Raw genomic sequence first — 27771 nt, 5'->3', positions numbered from 1 at the left:
CAAGCCCGGGGCTGGGGGGCAGGGGCCCCCGAGGGTCTCTGCCCCGAGGTCAGTGCGATGCCAACCGGGGCACGGCCAAGCACCGACTGAGCCGCGGCCCCTCAGCTACCGAGCCCAGAGCCGGGACCCGCCCGGCCGAAGCCCCCCGCCCGTCCGCGCCGAGCCAGGCAGTGGGCGGAGGGCGAGGCCCTGCTGCCACCACCTCCCCTCTTTCCACCCGCCCTGTCAGGCACCGCCTCCTCCTCCTCTCCTCCTCTCCTCCACCTCCTCCGCCGCCTAACAAGGGGACGGGGGTGGCAGTCGCGGCGAGGCAGCAGCGGAGGGGGGGTGACAAGGTAGGAGGCAGCCCGCGAAGCTCCGCCGGTCCGGGCTGCTTCTCGTCCTCTTTCTCCTGCGTGCGGGGCGCTGAGGACCGGCCATGGTGAAGGTGTCGTTCAACTCCGCGTTGGCGCAGAAGGAGGCGGCGAAGAAGGAGGAGGAGAACAGCCAGGTGCTGATCCTACCGCCGGACGCTAAGGTGAGAGCGGCGGGGGGACCGACCCTCCGGGGCCGGCCCGGCGGCGCTGGGCGCTCCGCTCCGCTCGGCGGGGCCGGCCGGGGAGGGGAGCGCGGCGGGGACGATGCCGTGCTTTGTACGCCCCTTGCCCGCGGCGATGACCCGCGGGCCGGCCGGGGTAAGGCTGCGCAGCGGTGCGCCCCGCCGCCCCATCGGCTCGCGCTTCTAAAATGGCTGACAGGGAACGAGCTTCACGGCTCCGCTTCTCCCGACTCCGGGGATCTCTGTGGTGGTTCCCTTTTTCTGTTTGTTTGGTTGGGGTTTTAACTGGGGTTTTGTTTCTGGGGTTTTTTTGTTAGCCCCTATAGCGCGTGGACTGCGGCCACCTCGGCTTTGAGGGCCGGCTGCGCGCCCGCTCCCGCAGCCCCCTCGCTGTGTTGGGCCGGCGGTGGGAGCTGGTTTGCGTGGAGAAGGCTGGTCGTGCCTCCTATTCCCCCCGCTGCCATCCCCCCCGGCCGCCCGGCGGGGTCCGGCCGGCTGCTGGCGAGCTCCCGGACCCCGGATGCTGCAGAGCAAGGGAGCGCTTGGAGGGTGAAGTTGGGGGTTCGGCCGCGCTTGTGCCGCAGCGTGTTCGCAGAGCCTGGTGGTTGTGTGGTACAGACAACTTCGCCTCGGAACTTGGGCTGGCTTAAATAAAGGAACAAAGAGCTGCCTCCCCCCCGCCCCAAAACAGCACCCAAACTCCAAGGCGCTGCTGTCGCCTCCCCTCTGCAAATAGCAACGAAGAACAAAACACCAGCGGCTTTTAAAGTTTTTGAAGTGCAGAACTGCCTAGAATATAAAGGTTTTGGTTGCAATTTCTATGCTCCCGTAATCAAAACCAGTTTTTAATTAGGAGAAGTGTAATTTGCTCTAAGGTCTTTGGAAAGGGAATGAAAACTTGAAAAATGGCCCATTGCACATAAAGAGTGTCTTGCTGTTTTCATTTGCTTTCACGGTCTCTTGTGCATCAGGCCTCCGAATTACCAGATTGGCTCTTCAGAAGTGATAGTGTTCATTAATCTCCTAAATCTTTGTGATGAATTTCTGCCTAGGAGGACAGTAACTTTCAGTTTGTAGCTTGAAGTTGTGCCCTGGTGCAGGTTTTCCTGTGATTTTGATGGGGACAGGCTCTTCACCTGCAGAATCCATTGTCATTTCACAGCCAAGGGGGACCAGAAAGGTGTTTCTATCTTCCTGATACGGCAAGCGGTTAAATTTCACACTTCTACTGAGCATACTGCACTTCCAAGTAAAACTCTGACTAGAGTATTTAAGTCTCTAGAACGGTGTGCCACAACAGATGAGACAGTATTGTTACTCAGATTGCCTGCAATTATGGGAAATCCATTAAGTGCTCCGTGTTCCTAGAGGAGTGCCATTCTCTAGGAAGTAATCGCTTCTCCGAGCCCAGATTAAGGTGTAGAATTCCTTCCTGACGGCAGGTTTGATGGTCAGTTTGACACCAATCGCATAAGCAAGACAAACTGCATGTTCCAGAAAACGGGGTTTTCTTATTAACTTGGAATCCAGACCTGCCCTGGCTGATGTTTGTCTCCAGATAGCCTACCAAATTGGGCTTGTTTTTCTGCTGCTAAACAAACAAAATACATCTGGCTAGTTGTACACTGGGGAACAAATCCTCCTGACCCTGTCCAGATACTGACGGAAGCATGTCATTTGACTGTGATTTCCTTAATGCAGAGCTGTAAATTCTAGCAGCTGACGATGACATACAAGATCTGCCTTAACTTTGCTTTCCTTGCCTAAAAATGAGACTTGTAAACGTTTATTAACCGGGTCCAAAGGCGGTCTCACACTAGCTACTTAAAAGTTCTTGCGCTGTTGTCAGGGGATGAACACGTCTGAACGAAGCTTGAAACACTCTTAAAATAGCATGCCAGGAGGGGATGCTCAGTACAGATGCAAATTCCAAAAACAAACGAGCACTCTTGAGAGACAAGTCTCTGACATTCTCCTTGACACATTTCTATCTTTTATCAGCAGAACTGCAGACCTGCACCTAACAGTGTGCAAAATTCACTTGAGTAAGCTTTTTTGGAGCTTTTTTTTGTTTTAGAGCATAAATAAAAGCAGATCTGGTACAGTAGTGTGGTCTGTAGTTTTTGTAGAATAGGCTGTGCAATCCATGCAGGATTTACAGTAGTAAAACAAATAATGCCATGTAGCTCTAGAGGTATTGTGATTTTTCCAGTCTGAGAGCTTATTCTCAGATCTCGGGCGGGGGGGGGGGGGGGAAAGGAGCTGAGGGCCCTTGTAAAATTTGATACCTTTGAGGTACATGCAAGATACACTCTTTGAACTTTGCCTTCTCTAATACAACTGCATTAGAAACAGATCTTCCCCCGCCCCTCCACAACTTCAATTGCCTATGCAGTTCTTTGGAGGAAAGGGGAAAAATAAACCACAACTGACAAATGTATTATTCATATCACATCGTTGTTGGAAAACCCTTAGCTTCAAGTGAGGTTTGAAGGCAGTGTGGGAATGTTTCTTGGAAGAGTGAATTCTGGTAGATTGAAAAAGGTCACATCTCCAAAACTGCATATATGGGACATTTGTTTTCCTCTCTCCTACATTGTTTCTGTAGGAAAATAAATAGATCTGGATCACAAGTGTAAACATGAAAAATATTACAACATTTTATGAAGCTTTCTTTTATGAACAAAGTCCTGGGAGGCATTCTGGACTGAAGTAAAGGGAAAACCCGAAGAATGGAAGAGGATCAGCAGAATTGCACTATAACAATTTTATTACCAAGAACTTAAAAATATTTGAGCTCAAGATATTGATAGTTGATATTAATGAATAAAGCCAAATACTCTGAAATATCCAGAAAATAAAAATTCATGGAATGAGCTTTTGGGCTAATTCTTTTGACAGTCTTGTTCTGCTGCTTTTCCCAGCACAGTGCCTTGAAGACTGCCACTCTGCCATTGCAGGATTACTCTCAAATACATAATCTTCCAAGGACTTACTAAAGAGCATTTGCAGCTAAAATATGCTGATGATGCAGCATAGTAATACTCTGATCTTTCCAGAATGTGCACAGTAACCTCTGATGAAGATACTAATCGGAAATTAATCAGGGAAGGTAAGACAGGAAGATGCAAGAAGAGTAGGGGATGTGTCAATATGTCATGGAAACAACAGCTTAAAAAAGTGCTTTTGCAGAAGGCAATGGTCTTATGCTTTGGAGCACGTTACTTAAAAAGGAGTTGAAAAATCCGGAGTGCTAATCCTGTCTCTGCATAAATCATGGCTCAGTATTATGGCAGGTAGTGAAAGTGTCTCCATAATTACTGCAGGCAGCCATTACAACTCTGTTTCTGTTGTTGGGATGGTACTTCTATGCCATAATTCTTGGCCAAAATACAGAATACTCCTAGTGAAGGTTCTTAGACCACATTTCATTTTCCATTTTGCTCATTGTCTTTACAATAGGGTGTTTTACGACCCAGTTTCCCAACAAACAAACAATGTGTGGTATTTTAACATTTCTCCCTACAATAGATCTTTGGAGAGCCAAAGATGGTTCTGAGCATTGCTGAAGTCTTCAGACATTTTGTAAAGGCCATTCACTACATTAAGCCCTCCCAAAAATCTTTGTGCGCTCAGTGACTCAGGCTGTTGCTCCCTTCTGCCAGGTTCAGTGGCAACCTTTTAAAACTATTTTGTTTTTTCTGAGGTGCTCAAAAAAATGGTGCATCTTTACCACATCCAGATTTGTGCACAGAAGCTGTGGATTCACACGTATGTATTGAGGCTGACCTTTGGATAACTGCATGTGCAGAGAGTTCAGTGTGAAAGTGTAAATGTTAAGAATTTAAAAGCAGCAGCTTTCTGCATTTATTCATTATAGGAACATTATTACTTTGACCTTTAAAATTAACCTAATTTTTTCACTTTAGCTTAATCTTGCCAAAAGCATACTAAAATAGACATTTTTAACACAGAATGAAGGGATCTACCTATGAAATACTGTTGAGCAACAACTAATAAGCACTATTTTGCTGTGTAGAAAACCCCTCAGATTTTGTGCAATTGGTGTTGGATGTTTCTGAAACAAAGGCATTAACTTTACACGTTTTTTACATGTATATATGTTACTATATCCACTAATGAATAGTTACCTGCTTATTTTGTTGTCAGGAAAGCAGGTTTTCCCACTTTATGGAATGTGTCTGTAGCTGGGTGGTTTAGGACTGTTTTGTTTGTTTTTCATTTCTTTTTTTCTTGCAGGAGTTCCCATATTTCCTTTATAGGCTTTCTCCAGCCAAATTTCTATAGGCCTTTCACCAGTTGCCGTTGGGAAAAGAGCAGTCTTTGTATTTTCCTCTATTTTCTGTGATGCAACTAGGTCATTAAACCAACCAGCTTCTGCTATCTGTCAGAACATTGTGGAGATTAAAACATGATTATTTAAAAGAGGACCAGAAGTAAAAAAACCTAACAAAGTGAATTTTTTCCCTCTTTTCCCAGACATTGCTAAAATTTTAATGCAAATCCACCAAACCATAGATTAAAACCCTCCAGTTTTGGGCACAAAGAGTACCCAGGGTTTGTTCTGTTACTTTATTTGACTTTATGGATACCCAAAAACATAAATTAGGGTAAATTGAGTTTTATTGAACAAAATTTATGTTGTTAATGAGGGACTCTTCCTAAGAAAAGAAGCCTTGTGACTGATATCTTCCCCTGCATCCTAATTTTACATTATGAATTTGTGCTACAGGTGAAATAGTGCCGTTTCCTGAAAATAAGGTAACCGTGGTCTTGAGACTTTCGGCTCCTAAAGCTATTCCTTAAAGGCTGCCAGCAATTGAGAGAATACTAAAAAACCAAGATCTCTAAAAGTTTGTGGTGCTCCTCTGACAATCTCTTGCTATTTTTGAGTGAGTTTAGGGATTTGGAATTGCAAAGTTCAAAATGTGGTCTGGAAGAGCTTGTGTCATCCCCATCCCCCAGCAGTGGACATGAACCTGTGGGACAGAGGAGTTCTGTCAGTGTTTCATATCTCACTTCCTTTTCTGTCTCTCATAACTTCCCAACCTGAATAACAAATACAAAGTTTTGGTTGAGAAATACAACCATTTCCCAGAAGAATGATATTTAATATTTCAAACAGGATGTGTTCTGCCAGACCTTTGTGATAACTGCTTCGTCAGTTGTTTGTATCCTTCACGTTTTTGGCTGACTGAGCAAGAGCTGATGGCTGTACCATACAGCTCGTGTGAATTCAGTGCAGGGATGACTAGAGGGACAATGCAAATACTTCCTGCAGTTCTAAATAGTTTCTCTTTTAAGATTCCCAAACTTTCGCTTGGCTGAGACGCCTTGCCCTAAAAATGTATTTGGAGAACTTTTTTTTTCCCCTTAACATCATCATGTGGAAAAGTCTGTAATTAGATGATGCTTTATTTAGTGCAGTATCTAGAAAAACCATCCTGCACTGTAATGTATCTTTATAGTAAATGTCATAAATACTTCTCTTGTGTTCACTCCTGTCTTTCTGTGCTGCAATACTCTTTTTGATAAGCTTCAAGAAACTAGTTTAGATGTTAACATTGCGTGGTGGTATGAAGCATACCACTTAAACAGAGGCTGTTGGAGTGAAAGTTCTGTTGAAAGGGAAAGATCAAGTTAAATTGGTTCATTTCTGAAGATGTGGATCAGAATGAAATGCTGAGCTTTCCTGTGAAAATCATTTGAAAGAAAATTTTCTTGGAATCAGCAGTATTTTCAAGGGAAATGGTTTTGACTCATTCCATTATAATGAATATTTAATCCAACATATGAACATCTATTTCAAGAAAAGTTTAATTTCAAAATATAATGTTTATATACATTTTTATTCTTTTAAGTATTTTAATGAAATGTTTGCAGTTGCAAATGTAATCCAACAGTTGTGTTTTTATAGACTAATTTCTATTTTCAATTCTATTTTCTATTTTCAAATCTATTTTCTTTGTTATTTATGTAGGTTTTTTCCCCTTTTTTTCTTTTTCTTATCAGCATTTTAGGAAATATTGATGCTAATGGACTTTTGGGGGGGTATATAAGAATGGTAAGCATACTTACCTCCAGTAATATTTTCAGTTAACTGTTCTGCAGTTGTGATTTTGGAATATTTGTCAGCTTTATACTTGTTTTCTATGTAGTAGCTAGCAGTTACAGGCATCTGATAGCACTTCACAAAAAGAAAACAGTCCTCTCTGTGACTCTCAAGAAATATCTTCAAAAGCAAATACTGCATTTTTCAGTCCTAGAAATTCTAAATGTTCTTTGTTCTGTATTTCCAAAAACATTATGACATATTTAAAATGTAACAACAGCTGGGATAAGTAATTATGTGTTTTGTTACTTATTGCACAGATTCCTTTTTTTTTCCTGTTTTTTTTCTCCCCATCCTTCCCTTATACTATGATTGACAAAGGTTAGCATTATCTGCTTTTAGTCTCCTGATCTGTATGAATAATACAACATTCATTTTCTTACTATTTATGTACTGCTTTTTATCCTCAGTGGAAATTACTTTGAATCTACAGATGAAAAGCATGCTAATTTATAAAATTCAGCTATCTGTCCTAATTTTACAGATGTGGTAAACCAAAGGAATGAGATAATTAATAAGATTGAGCTCTGCAATGAAGTCAGAAATGGTTTTGTGGCAGACATCATGTGATCTAGGCAGGGTTTGGGACACAACGGACATACAGAAAAGCACTAGGTCCTCTCTGAGTGATCCATGTGTCATCTGCAAGCAGGGGTCCTCTGTGCAACAGCTGTGCAAAATTCGTCATGACAAAATGCCGAAGTCATATTTGCCCAACAGTTATTATAGAGATCCTGGAAAAAATAAATTGGTATCTGGTTTGCCCTTTGCATATAGTGTCAGTGGGTGTGTGTGTGTACACAAATATTTTTACAAAGTTTATATGTTATTAAGTATGCAAAACATATAATTTCATATATATATATACACACATAAAAATAAAACCCACAGGCATTTTAAGAGCAGAGTTCGTTGAATGCAAATCCTTGGTTAATTTGTGGTTGTCTTTGTCCTAGGGTTCAGCAAACTCCTGCTTTGATGGCAGCTTTCTGCTCTTTTGTGGGTAGAATGACATGGTGGAATGACTGTGAAAAAAGAGCGTGCTGGGGAGATCATAACTGGGAGGGGTCAGTGATCTCTGGGGTGGATCTCACATAGTTGCTGAATCACTAAGGCCTATTTATTTATTTTAAAAGATAAAGCCTACACAGAGATAGAAAACCCTTGCATTTACACATTTGAAAATGCAGCAGCCTTTGCAGGGTGTGAGGCCAAACATGACTCTCGGAGGCTGCTGCACAGTGCATTGAGTTGTCTTGCCTAAGGTTTGCAGTTTTGGGAAGCTCTCTTAGTGAGGTGTTTGAACACTGGCTAGCATCTGTGATCCTGCAGGGTGCGATGCTGCCAGGTGCTGGGCACTGGAGTGTGTGCTCCACTTCAGACTTTGAATAGTTTAATTGCACTGAAGCCCTTTAGTTTGTTACAAAGGTTTTGTCTAGAAAGAGGGTGTAATTAAACGTAAGCCTTTCAAGGTCAGCTCTCCTGTGCTGATACTCATAACTGCTACAATTAAATGCTATTCTGTATTTGCATATAGAATGGTTTCCACTCAGAGAGCTTTGCTTGCTGTACAGGTACTATGCATTCTAATTCACTAATACATTATTAGCAGGGTATATGTGTTTGGAGACAGGGCTGCCATTCCCAAGAGCCTCAACAGGCTACGGTAATGAGCTGAACAAAATCTCATGAGTTTCAGAAATAACAAATGCCAAGTCCTGTACCTGGAGCAGACTCATCCCAGCCATCAGGACACACAGGGGACCACCTAGCTGGGAAGCTGCTCTACTTGGGAAGGACCCAGGGCTTCTGGTGGACAGTCAGCTGGACACTAGTCACTGACATCACTGAAGGCTGAGAGCTTTCTGATCCAAAAAAAGACAGCAACAAACTGGTGCGAGTCCAGCAGGGGCCAGCACGGTAGTCAGATGCTGGAGGTTATGCCCTGTGAGGAGTGGCCAAGGGAGGGGGGCTTATTCAGCCCAGAGGTGAAAGTGCTGCAGGGAGGACTTCACAGCAGCCTCCCAGTACCTGGGGAGATGACTGAAAAGACAGTGGTCATAAATTGAAAAAGGAGAGCTTCTAACTGATAGAAGCAAAATATTTTTCAGTCTTGAGGAGAACTGAATGCTGTTGAGGAAGTTGTGCAGAGAAGCTTTGAAGTGTCAGTCTTAGCGGTTTTCAAACCTTGACTGGTCAAGAGCCCTGAGCAACCCTGACAGGCTTCAGAGTCCACCCTCCTTTGAAGCAGGACTACAGACCTCACAAATGGGTTTTGTGATGCTGGATTCTACTTTTGAGAGAAATTGAGACACAACAGCCTTTGTAACTTGCTTGAGATGACATACCATCTGTGGCTGAACTGGGAATAGAGTTATTAAATTCCGAGGCTCAGTGGTGCATATGTGCATGCTAATGAGATCTCTTGGGTGAAAGAGCCAATGCCGCTTGGGAAAATAGCCTGGAGAGAAATCTAGGTTAAATTCACATAGCGTTCTGTCATACTGATGTCTGAGAATCAGGCAGTCGTAGGAAAAAAGAAATTTCATATATAAGAACAGAGAAGAGAGCAGGGTAAGGCAGAAACAGGAACTGGAACAATCAAGGTCAAAGAGATAATTTAGTATTGATCCATTTTAAGTGGAATAGGAACCTTCTAAGTTCCTGTTTTCAAACACTGATCTAATTCAGGATAAAGATGAGAGAAATACTGCATTAAAATTATAGATTGATTTAGTGTAGTTTTTATAAGTATGGTAGAATGCAACTCAGTTGTAAGTCAAAGAATAAAGGGTTTATTTTGGCAATGTTTTAAAATGAAACATTTTTCAAAATTGGACAGTTTAATGAAATGCCATGTTTGGTATGCTGTAACTATAAAGGGTGTGGTGGTTTTGTTTTCTGAAAGCAAAATGCATTCTGAAGAACGTCCCATATGACTTCGTAGGTTTGAAGGGTTTTGTTAAAAAAAAAAAAATCCCTCTTGCTGGATATCTGTTCAGGCTTTCCACCTGCATGTTTTGGTCTATGACTTGCAAACTTGCACCAGAACACTCTCTTTTCTTTAAGTATTTGAGAAAACTAAGTGTGGAATGCAGAACAAATTGCCATCATTCTAATTTATGAAAATCTATAGATAAATTCAGCAACATTAATATATTTTATAAATAAACCTGATTTCCACCACGAGCTTCCAGACATTTAGAGGCAAGACATTTTCCGAATGTTGTAGGTTTTGTTGAAGTTTTCATGTTGGGGAGCGAGGAGAAGGCAGAAGACTCATGAAACTCCAAAGCAAAGGAAATAAAGGATGTGTGGAGCTTTATTACTTGTCTAGCACAGACCCAGCACGCCTAGAAGTCTGGGGTTTTTTTCTTTAATGCAGCAAGTGGTTAGAGTTATTTGTGAATCCTCAATGTATAGTGTTAGTGTTACTTAAAAACTGTAGATGTGTATCACAGAATGGCTGGCACTGGAGGTCATCTGGGCCAACTCCCCTGCTCTAGCAGGACCACCTGCAGCTGATTGCCTGAGACCATCTCCAGCCAGCTTCTGAGTATTTCCAAAGATGGAAGACTCCATGACCTCCCTGGGCAAACTGTGCCAGTGTTTGTGGTCATACAGCAGAAGAAGTGTTTCCTCATGTTCAGTAAGAGTATAAGATGGTATTAAGATCCTGTGGTGCTAACATCTGTACAGAAAAAGACCCAGGAGGGCAATCCTTGTCCTGAGTGTTTACTGTGAAAATGCAGGCCAAGAGGCACAGGAGTGTTGTGCTGGTTGATGTGGCAGGCCAAAGTACAGAGCAGTTCTGTGGCCATAGCCCAGCTGCTCATCACCAGAGCATAGTGGTGAGTGGTATATCTTGGACAATGATGAAGGGAGGAAATGGAAATAAGGTGTGCCCAGTTACTCTGCATGTGGCAGATACCGGAGAGCTCTGCTTTGGGGTGGGGAAAGGTACAGGGGGCACAGACATAGGATAAGTGGCCAGAGAAAGAAGTTGGAAGATCTTGGAATTGGAGAGAGAAGAGGAACAATCTGGGGAACACAGTTAGACTAAAACAGTCAAATACAGTGTGTGGTTATTTGTACACTTGCTGTAGACAGCCTGGGACGAGGATATAGCCAAAAGTGCATGTGAACGACCTGAAAAGAAGTCTTTGCCTGGTCTACAAATACAACTTTCAGGCCATTTAAGTACCCTGTCACTTTCTAGTACATGTAAGACCAAAGCTAACAATGACAAATCTTAATGCTAGTCCAAAATTTAACCAAAGCAACAATTTGAATAGTTACTGGCTTTTTCCCTCTTTACCCATCGTTTTTAATTGTTGACTGCCATCAGGTTTTGCAGTATCTTATCTCAGAAATGAAGGCAGTGTTTAGGTAAATCAGGATTACTCACACTGGTTAGGAGTTGCTGGATTACTCTTCAGGACACGCTTCTTTTGTTGTCCCTCTATCACCTAGCTGTGGATAAACTGCTGATTCATGTTCTTAACATTCACTTTACAGTTGTAATTTTGCTTTACTTCCTGCAGAAAATTTGAACTCTTCATGTTCTAACATGTTTCTCTCTTAAGTTTTATTTCCTGCTCCCCTACTCTTGCCTCTTTTCCAATTTTTGTTCTCTTTACACCTCTGTCTCTCCCAATACATGCAGCTGCAGCTACGTTCCTACCCACTAGCACTCATTCCACTTTTAAGATGATCTTGAGCTGGCTGCTTATACTAATGTTTTTATTCTGTTATAGTTACAATGTTTGAACAATGAAATAAGTCATTTGACAGACACCTTACGTTTTAATAAAACTCCCCCATTATTTCGTGAAAGGTAGCATTCAACTAATTAAAATGACCTTGAACTTCGAACTTGTAAAGCTCTTGGAATGCAGTTTCTTCTTACTTCTGGATTTCCTAGTGCTGTCTAAAAGATTTTGTATTTACAATACTATTTCAAAGACCATATACAGATATGAGAAATACAAGAAGAGGTTAATAGTACCAACTGCCTAATAGATAATTCTAATTGATTAATCTCCTTAGTTATTCAGGCTATGTTACTACAGCAAATGGCAGTAAAACTAAGGTCGTGTTTTCATGTTGTTCTTTAGGCAGAGAGCCTTTGGTCAGATGGACAAGTCCCTGCCCATTGTGACAGAACTGGCAGTGCTGACACTGAAGGGTTGTAATGTTCAGATACCAACTGTACATAAACAGCCATAGCTTGTTTTCTGGACAAGCAAGAAATCTCTGAAGCATCTATTGTATATAGAGTGGTTTTTTTTTTCAACTAGCAAGTTAAAAGATGATTGTACTTAAAATTTAAATTTAATTTTATTAGTAAGGATAAAGTTGCTATTTTAGAGGCAGATTAGTATGATCTCCTTCCAGATTGGCAGCATCTGCCAAGTGAGGAGTCTTGCAAAAGCCTGCCTTAATTTCCCATCTGCAACAAGTAATAAGTAGAATATCAGGCTTGAAGCAGTCTTCAGGCAGGAATACCATCGAAGGAATGCAGAGCTCTTTCTAAATTAAATTCGTTTTAAATTTACTTTCTTTTGTGAGGATTTTCTACAGATGTCAGATTGACAAATCAGAGCAGGCAAGCCTGACCAACAGAATTCAGTTTATACAGCCATTGGTCAGTATTTTATTTAAAGACTTTTTAGCCTCTCTCATTAAAAAACACTTCTAGGGAGTCATCATTAACTTCCCTTCTTCCTATTCTACTAATTAAAGCTGCAGTTGGTCAATATTTGCCTTCAGGAAGCTCAGTCTGTCCCACTGTGTTCTGTCCATCCCTGTGAGCTAAGTGGTATGCAGAGGACCTTGGAGGAAAACTGTTCTGAACAGCTTCCAGCCAGTTCTACCCACATTAACTGTAAGCTTTTATATATGTGTTTGTGTATATGTGTTAGATATTATTCTCACATGCATGATTATGGACATTTTGTGTATTATGCTGCAGACGTTTTTAGTAATACTTGTAATACTCAGTAATTCTCTGTGTCTGGTTTCTCTGTGGATCAAAAACTGTTCATTCTGAAAGATATTTCCCCCTCCCAAAATGATTTTTATTGCTGTAGTATCTGTTTTTAAATTTGGGACATTATCTTTTGCATAGCAGTCATACAGTATTCTGGACTTCTCACAGCATGTTGTCCATCATACCTGGTTTAGATAGGTGTGTCCTTAATTTCTGCAAAGGAACAACATCTGATGATCTTCTTACTCATTTTAATATGAACTAGACATGCCTTGTAAGTTTACAGACTGCTTTACTTTTATAATGTTAAAGCAATTATATTCCACTATGTACAAAAAGCCACAAGGGGAAAATCTAAGAATCTAAGTAATTACCAAGTCTAATTATACATATTTGTAGCTCAGTATTGGAGCTTCTTAGAATACATTTGTGATATTACCCCAAACATGAATTTGGCTGTTCTATAATTCAGCATTTACTTAAAGAAAAAAAAAAGTAGCATTAAAATTGAGCTGAAAAGAGCAAGAGAATATATGGCCACTAGCCATTAATAACTGCTAGTGTTTGCAGGTTTAAGGGGTTATTAACTTTTTTTTTTAATCTACTGCAGAACAGTTAATGCTAATTGTCATAAAGATGTTCTTACTTCTTTTCACTGATTATAGAGGGAAATTTCTTGGTTAACAAAGTAGGTACCTAATTCATATGCAGCTAAAATTAAGTGATGTAAAGTGATGTTCTTTATGATCTTGTTAAGATCTCTCCATGGTTGAGAGGTGTTCTGGTAAACAGTTTGTGGTATCATGTGCCCATCTCAGAAGTGTTTCATGGTTTTAGTAAGGAGACAAAGAGCAGCTTTATATTCACTGCTGTGGTCACTGATGAAGGGACCTGTACTGAAAACTGCAGTCATCTTGTCACTTCTTTGTGAGAAGACTCTAGATTTGAATCTTGCTAGTCTCAAATAATAGAGAATTTAATACTTGTTTTCTGTCTGAAAGGAAAATTGTTACTGCAGAGCTTGAAGCTATTCAGGTTGGGAAGTTCTGAACCATTTAATTTCAACACTGTAGGATTTAGTGTACAAGTGGCAGAGAGATGCTTCTGTTTCATGTCTTATCCATTGGAAATAGGCTAATCAAATGTTTTCCAATTAGAACAATCAGCTCATCAAGGGAAACAAGCTAGTTTTGGGCTTGCATCCAGTTCCTCCTAAGGCATTTCGCATCAGAGATGAGTTTTGTGGCATCATATTAAGGCTGGGGATTCACAAGGGAGTTGAAAGCACACGGGGCAGGGACGAAGCAGAAGAGAGGAAAGAAAGGGACCAGGACAGTAATGATTAATTATTACCGCTCACAGAAGTAGAGAGGTGTCTTCTTAGAGGTCAGTCTTCACCTCAAATACGTAATGCTTTCTTTTTGTGAGATACCTCTGGCAGTGGAAAGCTGGCCTAGAGAAAAATTAGTCATTGAGGCTGCAGTGTCGTGTTGTGCTGTGGCTTCAGAAGCCAGCGCTGCTGCCTGGGAACAAAGTGCAGTTGTAACCATGTGAGGAGAAGCAAGCGCTAATTCAGCACTGTTCCTCTTAGTGGGGATCTGCTTTCACTTAATGGTTTTTTTTTCAGAACATGAGTCACCTGGAAACAGGGTGAGCATCCATTGTGCTTTCTTCTCTTGCAGTGTGGAGGGTCAGATTTATATAGCAAGGGAAGATTATTCTTTTGGGTCAATACAGCCCAAACTAAGCTGTCATGGCAACAATACAAAAGCTTAGAGAGCTTAGCCATGGGTCAGCTACAAATATGAGTATAATTTGGCTTCAGTAAATTATTTATAATATTTTAATTTAAGCTGGTTTAAAACTGCTTGATAATATACTTAGTTTTCAAACTAGGAAATCAATTCTGTGTTCTCTTTCAATAGCATAAAATCTTTTCAGTGTTGTCAGTTTCAGGTTCTGCCTGTGCTGAGATGCTGTGCTTTCATTCATTCCCCTAAGCAAGAGCCTAAACTGGGCTTGAACTCTTGCTCTGAATTTGGTGGGTTGTTTTTGGTAGGCTGGGGACAAATCAATGCAATAGGCAACTACAAATACAAAGTAGCTTAACATACCACCACTAGGGACACCTTCAGAAATAATAATGATAGCCATTAGCTGGTGGTAAAGGATAAAAGAGTTGTATTAAACCTGTTGTTTACATCTGTCATCTCATATATCAAGGCAAAATTGTTTAAGGTGGAATACTGATAAACTTGTCCTTCAGGTTCCTCCTAGCATGGGAAAAGTGTAAAAGTTACTTTCATTTTTTTCTGATTATTTTTGTGGCATATGGAAAATTGATCTGACATTAACCCCCACTTCCAGGTAGGTGTTCATATTCTGTATGCCTTCTGCATCATTTCCCAGATGCATGTTTTCTTAGTCTTTCTGAACTTAAAAAATAATGAAAAAAATGGAAGAGGCAGTTAGTCTACTAATGGGTAATTCTGGGTGAAGTTAAAAAGGTGTAGGGGGTAAATGCAGCACTAGGAAAGAATAAAGATACTCTTTATATTCTTCACTAGGGAATATTTTGATATTGTATCCGAAAGGCAGTTTGCTATTGCTTTTTCTGACGTTAACTTGAAACAGTTTAAATGACAGCTATTATTAAAAAGTTTCAATCGGGTGTCCTGTATGCTTTGAAATATCTAGGGAAATAGTTACCTAATGATACAGGGCAACGTAAAAATAAAAATCCTTGGTTTACCTGGTTTAGATTTGTAATTGAGATGATTTATAGAAGAATCCACAGTGACTCTCAACCTGACCTGAGAGTTAATTAGATTAGCATGGGTATTATGTCCTGTCCTCAGTCTTTGCAAAGAGCCAGGTTAAAAATCAGGCAGCTAGTAATCCTGTAATTTTTTACACTGAATTCCTTAAATAATTTGTATTCTAAAAGTGTTAAAAAGTTGTTTCTTGTCTTTATATTCTGCCTTTTCAGTCCACAGCAAATGTTTTTTTGCCAATTTCACTTTGCCTTGTAATGTATCCCAGAAATGTTGGTTTGAAGGGGCCTCTGGAAGTCATCTGCTGCAGCCTCCCTTTAGAAAGAGGATGGTTGCCAAAGGAAGATTAGCCATGGCTTTCTCTAGTTGAGTCCTGAAAACCTCCAAAGATGGAGATTTCACAATCTGATTTACTGTGGTATTTAGCAAGGTAAAGTAAAATAAAATGTGTGAAATATCTTCAGTTTGACTCTAAATATTTCTGAATCAGATTTTGGCAGCTGTTGCTTGGCAAAGAAGCTGCATTGCCACTTCTGTATGAAAGATAATTGCAGTATACTGTAAAGGTGGATTTCACATCACTTAATTTTAGCTGCATATGAATTAGGTACCTACTTTGTTAACCAAGGAATTTCCCTCCGTAATCAGTGAAAAGAAGTAAGTCCCTCCAAAATGCTACTTATCCCTCTCTGGGATGGCTTAGTCATTCCCAGGAAGTGCCACTTTCTCCCACCATTTACAGGGAGGGTCCCCTTTCCATTTGGTGTCAGACTTGCTTAGATGGCTTCAGCCAGATAAGGGGAATTCCTTCCCTACTGGGTCAAGGCAGCTGGGGACTATACCCACAACTTTGTTCAAGTAGGGTATCATCTTAATTAGCAAATACAGCCAAAAGACCCAACCCAACAGGCAGAACACTGACTAGCAACTATGGCTGTCGAAGCCTTCTCAGGCGCTTCCCTCATGCTCTTCCTCAGCTTTCTGATTTGGTGGTTTTTTGTTCATTTGGTCGTAATGATTTTACCCTGGTCCTCATTCTACGTTACTGTTTCGTGGTTGCAAAAGGGTAATTAATTTCTTTGTATTTATTTGAATTCAGATGTTTTCCCAGGAAAACCTGGCTTGGAACAGGGTAGCTCAAAGTTGGATTTTTTTTTTTTTTTCTTTTTTTCTTTTTTTCTTTGGATATGAGTTATGCAAACACTTGGGGGAGGAAAGAGCATTGTAATGTGGCTGATAGAGGAAAGATTTTGCAAGCAGCGGTTTATTGCTTAGGATGCCTGTGGGGACTGCATGGTTATGCAAACTAATGCCCTAAAGGGGAAACATCCTGTCATTCCTTTAGTATTACATGAACAGCAGATAGAGGCATGGCAAATGCTGTCTTAGAGCAGAAAGCTTCCTTAACAACAACTTACAAAGCATCTTTTTTTCATTCCCACTCTGCTGTTCTGCCAGCCAAGCTGTGGTAAAGGCTGTTTTGTTCTGATGGAACAAACATAGTAAAGGGTATATTTTGCTGCTCTTGTTACCTTTGATCATTTGTTGGTTCTTCAGGTTCACTTACATTGCATATACTAAGGTAAAAAAGAATCTGACCTTTCTGAGTTGACTTCCTTGCTCTGTTGTTGCATGGAGGTTGCCTGAGAATGGGTATTTTTCTGCCTGCAACCTGTGAAGTGGCTCACTGTGTATTATTAGGTATCTCAGCAGATTTTGTTATATTTTTCTCTTAAGTCCACTGATTTAGTCAGTGACTGTGGCTTTAAAAGTGACTGATAGTACACGTTTTACTAAACCTCAACTAAAATAGACTTGTTTTAAACTTTACCAAATAAAGTAAGTTTCTAAACACTTGTTTATGCTGAAGTACATACAGCCTTTTCTGGTGGATGCAGTGTTTGTATTTGCTGGGCCTGAAGTATCTGCTCTCTTAACCTGACTTGGGAACAGTGTGTTGAAGGTCTCTCTGATGCCTTGCAGGACCCTGAGGATGCTGTGCCTGTTGGACAGAGAAGGGCCTGGTGCTGGTGCATGTGCTTTGGATTGGCCTTTATGCTGGCTGGTGTGTTCCTGGGTGGTGCCTATCTGTACAAATATTTTGCATTCCAGGTAAGTCACATACTTGTTATGAGAGGGCTGTTTTTCTCTGTGGGAAGAGGAGCAACAGACTGTTCTTTTTGTGTTACATTTAGAAGAGGAACAACAGACTAAACCAAAGGAAGTAAACTATTTTTTCTTTCCAAAACTTCATGTTTTCTGAAGGCCAGAGTGTGGCCTTCTCTGAAGTTACCTATCAGCAGAGGAGGGCAGAAGTGAAGCTGGCAAATAAAAGGGAGCAACACTTTTGAAAAACCTCACTTTGCAGAGAAAAGATTGTATCTAAATAGGACTTGGGTTTAGGAGCCCCAGTGGTGTCCCAGATTTTTATCTGCTCTCTTTTCTCTCTTGCAGTGCCAAATACTGGAGGTGGATTAACCCCTTGAAAGCCTCCTTGTTTGATCCCAGGTTTCCTAACTCAGGTGGCACTGCTAATGTACAGGAAAGGGACTGCTTGTCAAAGCAACACAGTGACTCTCCTCTTCCCTAGCTTCCACAAGGATAAGAAATATGGGCCCTGCAGGGGACTTGGGAAAAGCACAGTCAGTGTGGTTTAAACATGCTCTGTCAAGTCTAATCCACATTGACAAGATCAGACCTCTAACAAAATGTATTTTCAGTCTTTTTAACAAATGGCACTGCTGCAAGAGGAGCTCTGTGAAGGCAGCAGTGCCGGGGAAACGGAGCATTTACCTGAAACATGGGGAATCTGAGTTAAATATTGTCTCCCTTGGGGGAAGTTGTCACTGGGCAGTGCTGTATGTGCTGGGCTGTTGCCCAAGTGGCTGAAGCACACCCTCCCTGCTGCAGAAGCTGCTGGGGTTGCAAGATCACAGAACTAGAAAGGGAGAGGATAAGCCAAACATGAATGTCTCTAGCCCACTGGTTAGTGCACCTAATTATAAGGTAAAAATTCATGTTCTCTTCCCTGATAGCAGGATTGTTGCTTTTCCCCCATTTTAGTAGCTGCTAATGTGGAAAGCCAAGTGATTAAGCTTGAGAAATTCTAGCTGAACTTGCAGTTTGTAGTCTATTTGGCTATCACATTAACCAAATTTACAGGGGAGCAGTAGTGTTGCAAACGATGATGAGATGATGCGTAAACAGCACAGCTTATCCCGGTGGATTAACGAGCTGAGGAGCTGAAAGTCGGCTGCATTTCTAATGCACATTTCACCCATGGTTAGCGCTGGGTGCTCCACCTTTCACCTGCCAGTGAGATGGAGCTGAAAGTGCCATTTAATTCAAACCTGTGCTACTTGTTTATGTGGCAGGTCTGCGTTAAAGGAAACATTCAGGAATTGAGCTAACATGGCACTGAAAACACATTTTCAATGTAAAATTTAAAATTGATGGCATGTGCATATGCATAAGTTCTTTATTTCTAAAACTATCTGGCCTGTAAATTTGGTATGTGACTTCCTGTGACTCAAAATTGTTTTACACTTCACTTACGTAGCCTGCCATGTGTGCTGTGGCAAAAGGACACAAATTGCTTGTTTTAATTTCTCTTTTTACCTTTTTGTCTTTTAAAACTGTTTAAAAATTATTTTAGAAATTGACTTTCCAGACTCCTGAAGTCTTGTAAAACTAAGCAACTTCACAGAATAATTGAGTTTGGAAGGAAAGTTTTGAAGTCATCTAGTCCAACCCTCTGCTGCAAGCAGGACCAAATTTAGAGTTAGACTTGCTTTTTAAAGGTGATTTGGATGACCATTGAACGGTTTTAATGTTTTTATCATAATTTTGACTACAGTTAGATCATAATTTAATAATAATAATATGCATGCATATAGATGTAGGAACTTCATTATCTTTCTAAAAATACATGTAAGAATGGATTTTAAGAACCTCCTTACGGGATCCTGTTTTCCTTGAATTCAAGGGAAGAACTCCCTCTGGGGTGAGTGTAATTGAGGTTTTATCTGTGGTCCTGTTGTAGATAGCAGCTGGCTCCTACTGTGGTATACGAATCAAACTAAAGTCAAAAAATTTCATTTAATCTGACAAGTGTTTCTTCTCTTCATTGCTCTGAGAATATTACTTTTAAACTTCTACGTTACTGATCTTTTTGTTGCTGGGTTGTTTACTATTTTTAGCAGGGTGGTGTGTATTTCTGTGGAATAAAGTACATTGAAGATGGCTTAAGTTTACCTGAGCCTGGGGCAGAGGCTCAAAGTGCTCGCTACCACACAATTGAGCAAAATATTCAGATCCTGGAGGAGGAAGATGTTGAGTTTATCAGTGTGCCAGTCCCTGAATTTGCTGATAGCGATCCTGCTGATATCGTCCATGACTTCCACCGGGTAAGAAATATGTCTGAAGAAGTTGAAAGCATTTAAAACTTGAAAAATGTTCCCTCTCAGTCATCCTGATAAATATACTCCTTATTTATTATGGTGGGGGAAAGCAGAAGGGTGGAGGAGGCAGCAGAAATGTTTTGATCAGCAGCAGGCTGCAAGCAGTTATTAACCAGGCATGAAGTACAGCACGATACAGTCATCATCAGGTAGTGTGTGAACCACCATTTGCAAATACAGTTCTGTTTTTAGAAAGGGAAAGATCTTAGACCTACTTGCTTCCTTAGTATGAGGAAAGAGAATATTGTTCTTTCTCTGCTGAGTCCACTGGGCCAGAATTTGACCAACTGCTGTGGTGCCAAGGGAAATTTGGAAAGGGCTGTCATAGCTTTGACATCAGCTTGGAGCGGCTGATTGCATCTGATGTCGCTGGGTGTGTTCAAGCACCCCCAGAGGTGCTCTCCTAGCATGGCTCAAAACCCCAAAGCAGCAGCAGAAAGAGAAGGACTGTGGAAGACAGCTCATTTTCCAGATGCCACAGGAAGCCAAAGTTTAATTTCTTTGTGCACCACAGGCTACTGCAATTCCTAGAGGCACTGAACTAGGGTTTCAAAACTGTGTCTTCCTTTTTTGGAGAAATAACCTTGATTGATAGGAATCATGGTAATGAATTTCTGTTAAGGCAGCTGTCAGGCCTACAGCTCTCAGTGTTAAGAGCAGCTGTAAAACAATTAGAAGCCTTCCTTTTCTCTATCAGCATGGTTGGAGCTGTCTGATGGTGATGAAATGTTGTACAGCTGGTTTTCAGGAAGCTAAATCTCTGTGAACATTTGAAGACTTCGCTGAACAGCTTTTTTTAAGCAAAGCTGAAAAAGAATAGGGAAGTGTCCTATTTTTTTATGCAAACTTTGGAGTTTAAAGTGCTATCTATCAAATATTCATAGCCAGATTTGGAGGAAAACATTGCTTGCTCAAGCTATGTAATTTAAATAATATTTCAGAATATATTTAGGGAGCTTCTGTTAAGAGTTAGAATAAAGACTCTAAAGAGGGAAAACTAGAAAATTAAAAAAGGAAAGCGTCTAAGAAGCAAGTAAGAGCAGTATAATATTAGAAATTTACTTTTTGATTTAGTAAGTTAAAGGCTTTGCTCTAGAGGTCAGTGCAGGGGTCATTTGACATAGGTACAGCGCTTGCTCCACGTAATGAGATTAGCTGCACTGATGATTGCTGTCCTGGCATTATTTTGACTGCTGGGCTCCTGGTGCTCAGTATTTTATATATGTCTGCAGCCTCAGAGCTTTCAGCAGCTAGAGATAATGTCTTCTTTAGCAAGAACAGGTGCAGTAAAACACAGCTCAGTGAACAGAGCTACAGGATTCATCAGGATAATTCCCTGAGCTTTTTATCAAGTAATGGCAAGTATTGCAGTTCCGGTACTGTATAAAGATAATTATTCAACTATGAATAGTCATTAACCTTGCAATTCAGTAGTATTTTTGAAACTAAAACTACTTTTGTTGCATTATCTGTAGCAATATTTTTTTCCTTCTGTTTTTGTTCTTACAGCAGCATTTCCTCTTTAGACTATAACAAAATATAAAAGCATGAAGATTAGAGCAGGTTTTTGCCCTGTTGTTTTGAAATGCAGGCACTAGGCATAAATGAATGCTGTACTTGTTTCCACAACAGCTCAGATGCACCTTTGTAGTTTCCTTGCTTAGTGCATTTGAGCTACGCATCACCTGCTGCCTTGCCCAAATCCCTGTCATAGATAGAAACTGTCATCAAGGCTGCCCTTTTTTTGTGCATTTCCCTGCCCTAAGATTGGGATTTGTTGGACAGGCTTTACAGTGAACAAAAGAAGAACAGCACGAGGCAATAGCAGTTCAGTAATGTCTGTCAATTTTCTGATGTTCTTTTTATTTTGATTAAAATAAATGTTTTCTCAACAGAGACTCACTGCCTATCTTGACCTTAGCCTGGATAAGTGCTATGTGATTCCTCTGAACACTTCAGTTGTTATGCCACCAAAAAATTTCCTGGAGCTGCTCATCAATATCAAGGTATGATTAAATCACAAGTAGTTTGTTTCTAAGACAGGAAAAATGTAAAAGTTTTTCTTTTTTTTTTCCCTTCTGCAGACCTCTGACATTCACACAAGGCATACGATTGCTAGAGGTCTTTTCAAAGAGAAAAAAAGTCTATAACCTACTTAGTTAATGATCTACAATCATGAAGGAATTACTAATTCAGAGGAAGGCAAAAAAACCCTGATTTTCTTCAGTGCTGTAAATTTGGCTGACAAAATCATGTAAATGTGGTGTAGCTGGACTATTTGAAAGTAGTCTGTGTGTTTTTTAATTTATAATCCATTGTGACTAAAGTTTCTACAAAGCATGTGTGCACTGGACTAAGACTGGTTAGCTGAGAGGCATGAAATAGATAAGACTGGGAAATCCTTTTAACAGGGGCATTGGTCTCTAGGGTTGGCCCCCACTTCAATCCAGTGGCTTGAGGGTGTGCACTTCGCATAATGTATGCTTTTAATGCAGATGTAAATAGTATTTACCTTGGTTTTTGGCCTTTGGGTTTCTTCACAGAACAGCAAAACAGTCTAGGTGAGGAAGAGAGCTTATGAAATGTGACTTAAGACTTAGGGAGAATGTTTTAATATTTTACTGGGCTTTTGTAACTTTAGATCTGTTACGTCATCTTCGGGTTTGCATCTTTCAAAAAAGGCTTTGGAATTAGGACTCCAGGAACCATTTTAGCCATTTCTGAGTGGTTTGTATATATAAATAAATTTCATGTGAAAAGTTACCACAAGTAAGTCCTCTGCTGCTTTTTTGAGACTGGCTATTTAACCACACTTTCATTTCCTGTACATAAGGATTGTGTGGTGTCTGTAAAACTCAGTGACCCCCTTTTTTTTAACTTTGTCTGTGGTGTTTTCTTTCCATTTTTAGATCACACAAATTTCACTATTAAAATCTGTTAATTTCCTAGTTTGTCATTAGTACTGAATCAAAATTGCTTGGTTTACAACTAAGAGGATAACCAGGCATCTCGCACTTAACTGAAAATCTGTGCAAAAGCAAACAGTTTTGATCATTGTGCCCAACAGTGGGTGCCCTAATTTTATGAGACATCTGTTTAATTCTCATTGTATTAACAAAAAGCTGTGGGCATTTGATGTCGCAGAAAATCAGGCTAAATATTTATAACTGGAATTTGGAAAACTATGTTGCAGATACACAAAGTGGGTAAATACTGTCCTGCAGTCACACTGGTTGCACGAGCAAAAAAATGTATGAAACTGATGTGCTAGTTTCATTAAAATGAGCTCTGAATACATACAGAGAGCATTTTATGAAAATGGAGGAGCTCTGGGCTGTTTTGGTGTTTAAGAAACACCATAATTTTAGCCTAAAGAACCACATTTCTATATATTGATACAGTTTGCTTCAATGTGCAGACATGAAAGGCCTCCTTTGTTTCTTTGGGAAGCAAAACTGAAACCCAGATATATTTGCTCATCCACCTCGTTCCTGCTGCTGAGCCAACTGGCTAATTTTAACTGTACACAGTGCACAGGATGTCTCAAAGATGATGATATTTGTGGCTATGCTGGATCCCAGAGCTGGATAATTGCTGCTGCAGCAACTGGGCAGAGGAGATCTCTGCACTGAGTTTCCTCTCCTCCTGTCCCACCCAGGGAGGGCTGAGAAGGCTGGGTCTGGTCCGGGAGGTCCTGTGGTTTGGAGGGCATAAACCCAGGAGTGTCCTTGCAGGCTGCCCCCCAAGTCCTCAGCACTGCTACCCACCCTGCCAGTGCCCTGCACTACTGCTTTGCTCTGGCACTCCCTCAGGGCTCCCTCCTGAGATTTGAGAGACCAGGAGTTGAGATACAGTAATTTACAGAGATTTAATTACAAAATTATGAGTGGGATAATTTGGGAGAGTGATGTTTGCTAAGTTGTTACTTAAAAAAAATTGCTGTTGTTTTCCTCATAGTATATATTGAAGAAAATATTCGTGGTTTATTCATTCATGTAAAATTTAAAGTGAATTTTATACAGTCCTTTCTTTACTGAGAAGAATAGCATTTAATCAGCTTCTCAGCATGTCACTGGAGCTGAAAAGATGATCTTGTTTTGCAGTGGAAATTTCAAGTTGTTTATTGTCACTAAAAAATACAGAGATCTTTCACAACAGAAGCTGAATTTGTTTTGACAATAAGTGATCATTTTATTTTTAGGAAGCAAGGAGAACCTTCTTTACTGCTATAAATTAGAACCACTCTTAACAGGATTTCTTAATATTTTTAAAAATTGATGATTATTTAATAGTGGTGGTATTAGAAAACTGGCTCATAGCTAAATCTGTGCATCTTCAGTTATGTGCAGTGAGGTGTGCACAGAGCCAGATTCCTTCATCATTTCATCTCTGGCAAAATAATACTGGAGGGACTAGGGAGGGCTTGGGAAGCCTTTGCATGTCATCGTGGCTCTCCCCTTTTTCGGTGTATTGCCTTGAAACACCTGATGTCCCACCATGGCTTTGTAATACCTTTCCACATAAACAATTGTGGAAGTTGCCACAATAACTTACAGGTATGGGTGATCTCGTCTTGGCTTTGGCTGGAGAGCAGTTACCCATGTTGTGAATAAGTTCAAGGCTTCCCAACCCCATGGACTGCAGCCAGATTATACTGCAGCTGGCCTGCTTCATCAGCAGGAGTATCTGCACGTAGATCATGCTTCTGCCAACTCTTGCTTGGGAGTTGTTCCCGCTGAGGTCTGGTAGGCTGTTATTAATTAAGTGAAAACTTCGAGTGATAAGTGGAGAAGTGACCTGTGACAGTGGGTGCCCCTAGAAAAAAAACTTGCTGAAGACTGATGTTACTGTAGCAAGAGGACAGTGGGTGTTAGCATCAGTGAAGTTCTGTGACCTTTTTGAATATAACTGTTACATGTTTCTGTACTGAAGTTTGCACATTTAGAGCAGAAGTCTGTGGATAATACATATTTTGCAATAATTCAAAGATATGTTGAAGAAAAACATTGCGAAGTGTTTCTTTTGTACTTAGACCATGAAGAGATGGCTTTTGACAGAGCTGTTACATTTTTGTTCAACAGGCTGGAACATACTTGCCTCAGTCCTATTTGATTCATGAGCAGATGATTGTTACTGATCGCATTGAAAATGTGGATCAGCTGGGATTCTTTATCTACCGCCTCTGCCGCGGCAAGGAAACCTACAAACTACAGCGCAAAGAAGCCATGAAAGGTAAACACTCCTCCCGCGGTCTTGTGTGTTGGCAAAAACCTCAGTGATGCCTGAGTGTGTTCAAAGAAAAGACTCTAATTAAAGCAAAGGTCCCTTATTGCAGTAACAAGCCTCAGTGTGTCTGATACTTTCTTGTGTAGGTATGGAAATAAGTCATGTCCCGCTGCAAAAGTGCTCAAGACCCCAGTGAGCTACAAGTGCCAAAATGTGTGTGTGTGCATGGGTGTGTTTCCTGGAGCTCAGGCTTTCATTGATGCTCTTCTTCAATCTTGAACCCTAAACCACCCACCCCACCCCAAATCAAAGAAAAATGTTTAATACAGGAGAAGCTTTAGCCTTGTAGTCCAAGTACAGAATTGCAGGTTCTTCTTGTCATTAAAGCCATCTATACACTGTTCCATGTCTTCCTGTTTGTGTCAGTGAAATGTGAGTAAGAGCTGTCTTCACAGGAAAATTGTAGTGCTTGGTAGTTTTTCATGGAAAAATGGTTGAAAAACATTATTTGGAAGAGTCTTGAAAAGTTATTAAGTACTGCCTTAAAATTTCAATTCAAATGTTACTCAGATTTGCTTTTAGGTAGTTTGGTTTTTTTGCTTTTTGGTTGGTTGATTTGTTGTTGTTTAATCAGCGTGTGGTGTGCAAGTACACACCAAAGCAGTTTAATTGCTTCTGTCATATTGTTAGATCTGACTGCTTGGGAAAACAAAGAGAAGAAATACATTTTATGAAAGCAGTTTAGAATGATGTTTGAAAATTAAAAGGTCTTAATAGCAAAATCCAATTAAAAATTCAGTATGTTTATCCTGTAGTAATAAATGATTGGCATAGGTAGGCAGTAAGCGTAAGTTTGCCTAAAATTTGGTTAAATTCTGTCTTTTTCTGATACCAAGATAATGTTTAAATACTACAAGTCCGTTCTTTTTTGTGTGTAGCAGTTAATTCTATTGCTGTTACCTCCCTCACATCACCACAAGCATTTTTACAGACACACAGAGAGGGAGATTGGGAACTGATCTAGGTTGAAAGCTAGCCAGTGGGGGGTTTTGGCAGGTTGGTTTTCACTAAACCAGTACTTGGATTTGGTCCACCACACTTTCGGGATCATTCCCTGCTTATTGGGTTTTTTTATGTCTGAATGTGTGCCTGTGTGTGTTTCCTTGGATGGGAGAGGGGAAGTTGTGATTTCTGGCGACATCTTACCATAGCAAACATAAAACTTCTGTCTCTGATGTACCTCAGCCCTTCTCCTCTTGACACTCTGTTCTTTACCAATACAACAGGAATTCAGAAGCGTGAAGCCATCAACTGCCGAAAGATTCGACACTTTGAGAACAAGTTTGCTATGGAAACACTCATCTGTGAACAGTAATGAGGAATAGTACTGTTACAGGAGACTTAAAAAGTACAGTATGACCCCACCCTTTGTATTGTGTGCAGTGATTATTTTTTAAACTCTTCTTTAATGTAAGTAGTGGACAGGGCTTTCTTGCTGAACACCTTCCATACTTGTCATCTCATGATACATATAAAATCAATACGTTTTAGTTTTCTCCTTATTTTCAGGTGTGGTGTTCTTCTTATATTTGAGTAGCAATTGTATAAAGACTTAGTTGCTAGTGCATTTCATGTGATGAATCTTGAATACTAGGAAGAAGAGGAAGTCTTTGAAATATCCACCAGTTTTTAAATAAGTGAAATTGAAAAACATTAATAATGTACAAATGGACTGCAAGAGCTACTTCTAACTGTAATATTACCTGCTATATAGTTTGTTACAGCATATAGACAAACCTGTATTTGACTATCCTAACCAAGTGCAATTTGTTTTGTTTTTAAAATATTGTCATATTTACCTTTTTGAGATTGATTTCTGACTTGATGTTTTAAAATGGCAAGTGTTTGCTGTAACAGTCTTTTAGAAAATTAAGAAGTAACTTATGTTACTAACTTGTATATAATCCATGTATGTGCAATGGAAAATAAACCTTATAAACCTGTTTGTCTAAAAGTCTTGTGTTTTCTTCTGCTACTACTGGATTATTTTTAAGAGGAGAGGACTACAGTTAAAATTAATGCATTTTACTTGAATTGCTGTTTCTAAAGACAGAATAGATGGCTGAGAAATGAAATACGAACAGAGAAGCATGCTTTTCTGTCCCTTTTCATTTAAAGGCAATATTGTGCTGCTTGCTTAAATTCTGAATGGGTATTTCCACAATACATTTGATCAGAGTGGAGACCCAAAGCTGATCTAACCTGTTGTTAATGTCTGAAATCCCTCTCCTAAGTATTTGTCAAATGATGGGCATCATCCAGCATGTGCTGTGAGCCAGGCTGACCCAGCTGAGAGCCATGTGTTCGCTACCTGCAGGACTGTGTTGTTCCCTTGGTTCCCCACTGTGGTGTTCCTGCCAGCCTGTGCCACTGAGCTTTGCCAGTTGATCTGGGGCTTGCTCAGTTACCACCAATACCATCCCTGTATCGTGCCATTTACACTTAAAACTGCTATTCTTAAAGCAAGATTGATTTTATTTTTTCTAATATGATTTGCATCTTTGTAAAGCCAACTTTTGTAGGGGAGAGCGCAGAATAAGATGTGTCATAGTAGCTGCTGTTTTGAAGCTGTTTGCAAGAAAAAATAT

At 40.4% G+C, this 27771-nt stretch overlaps 1 protein-coding gene across 2 annotated transcripts; it reads left to right on the top strand.

Moving 5' to 3' along the window:
* Nucleotides 1-237: 237 nt before the first annotated feature.
* Nucleotides 238-27137, top strand: ITM2B (integral membrane protein 2B). Of its 2 annotated transcripts, none has more exons than XM_048295277.1 (6): nucleotides 238-517; nucleotides 17421-17549; nucleotides 19640-19843; nucleotides 21793-21903; nucleotides 24979-25129; nucleotides 26410-27137. In XM_048295277.1, the coding sequence occupies exons 1-6, from the start codon at nucleotides 419-421 to the stop codon at nucleotides 26496-26498; spliced, it is 783 nt and encodes a 260-aa protein (XP_048151234.1). In that variant the 5' UTR covers nucleotides 238-418; the 3' UTR covers nucleotides 26499-27137. The 2 variants fall into 2 exon arrangements, with proteins under 2 accessions (XP_048151234.1, XP_048151233.1); XM_048295276.1 differs by having other exon boundaries at nucleotides 245-517; nucleotides 19637-19843.
* Nucleotides 27138-27771: the final 634 nt, after the last annotated feature.

The sequence above is a fragment of the Corvus hawaiiensis genome, chromosome 2 (assembly GCF_020740725.1).
Source record: "Corvus hawaiiensis isolate bCorHaw1 chromosome 2, bCorHaw1.pri.cur, whole genome shotgun sequence".
Lineage (NCBI taxonomy): Eukaryota > Metazoa > Chordata > Aves > Passeriformes > Corvidae > Corvus > Corvus hawaiiensis.
The sequence above is the reverse complement of the archived record's forward strand: the minus strand, read 5'-3'. Positions and strand labels throughout refer to the sequence as shown.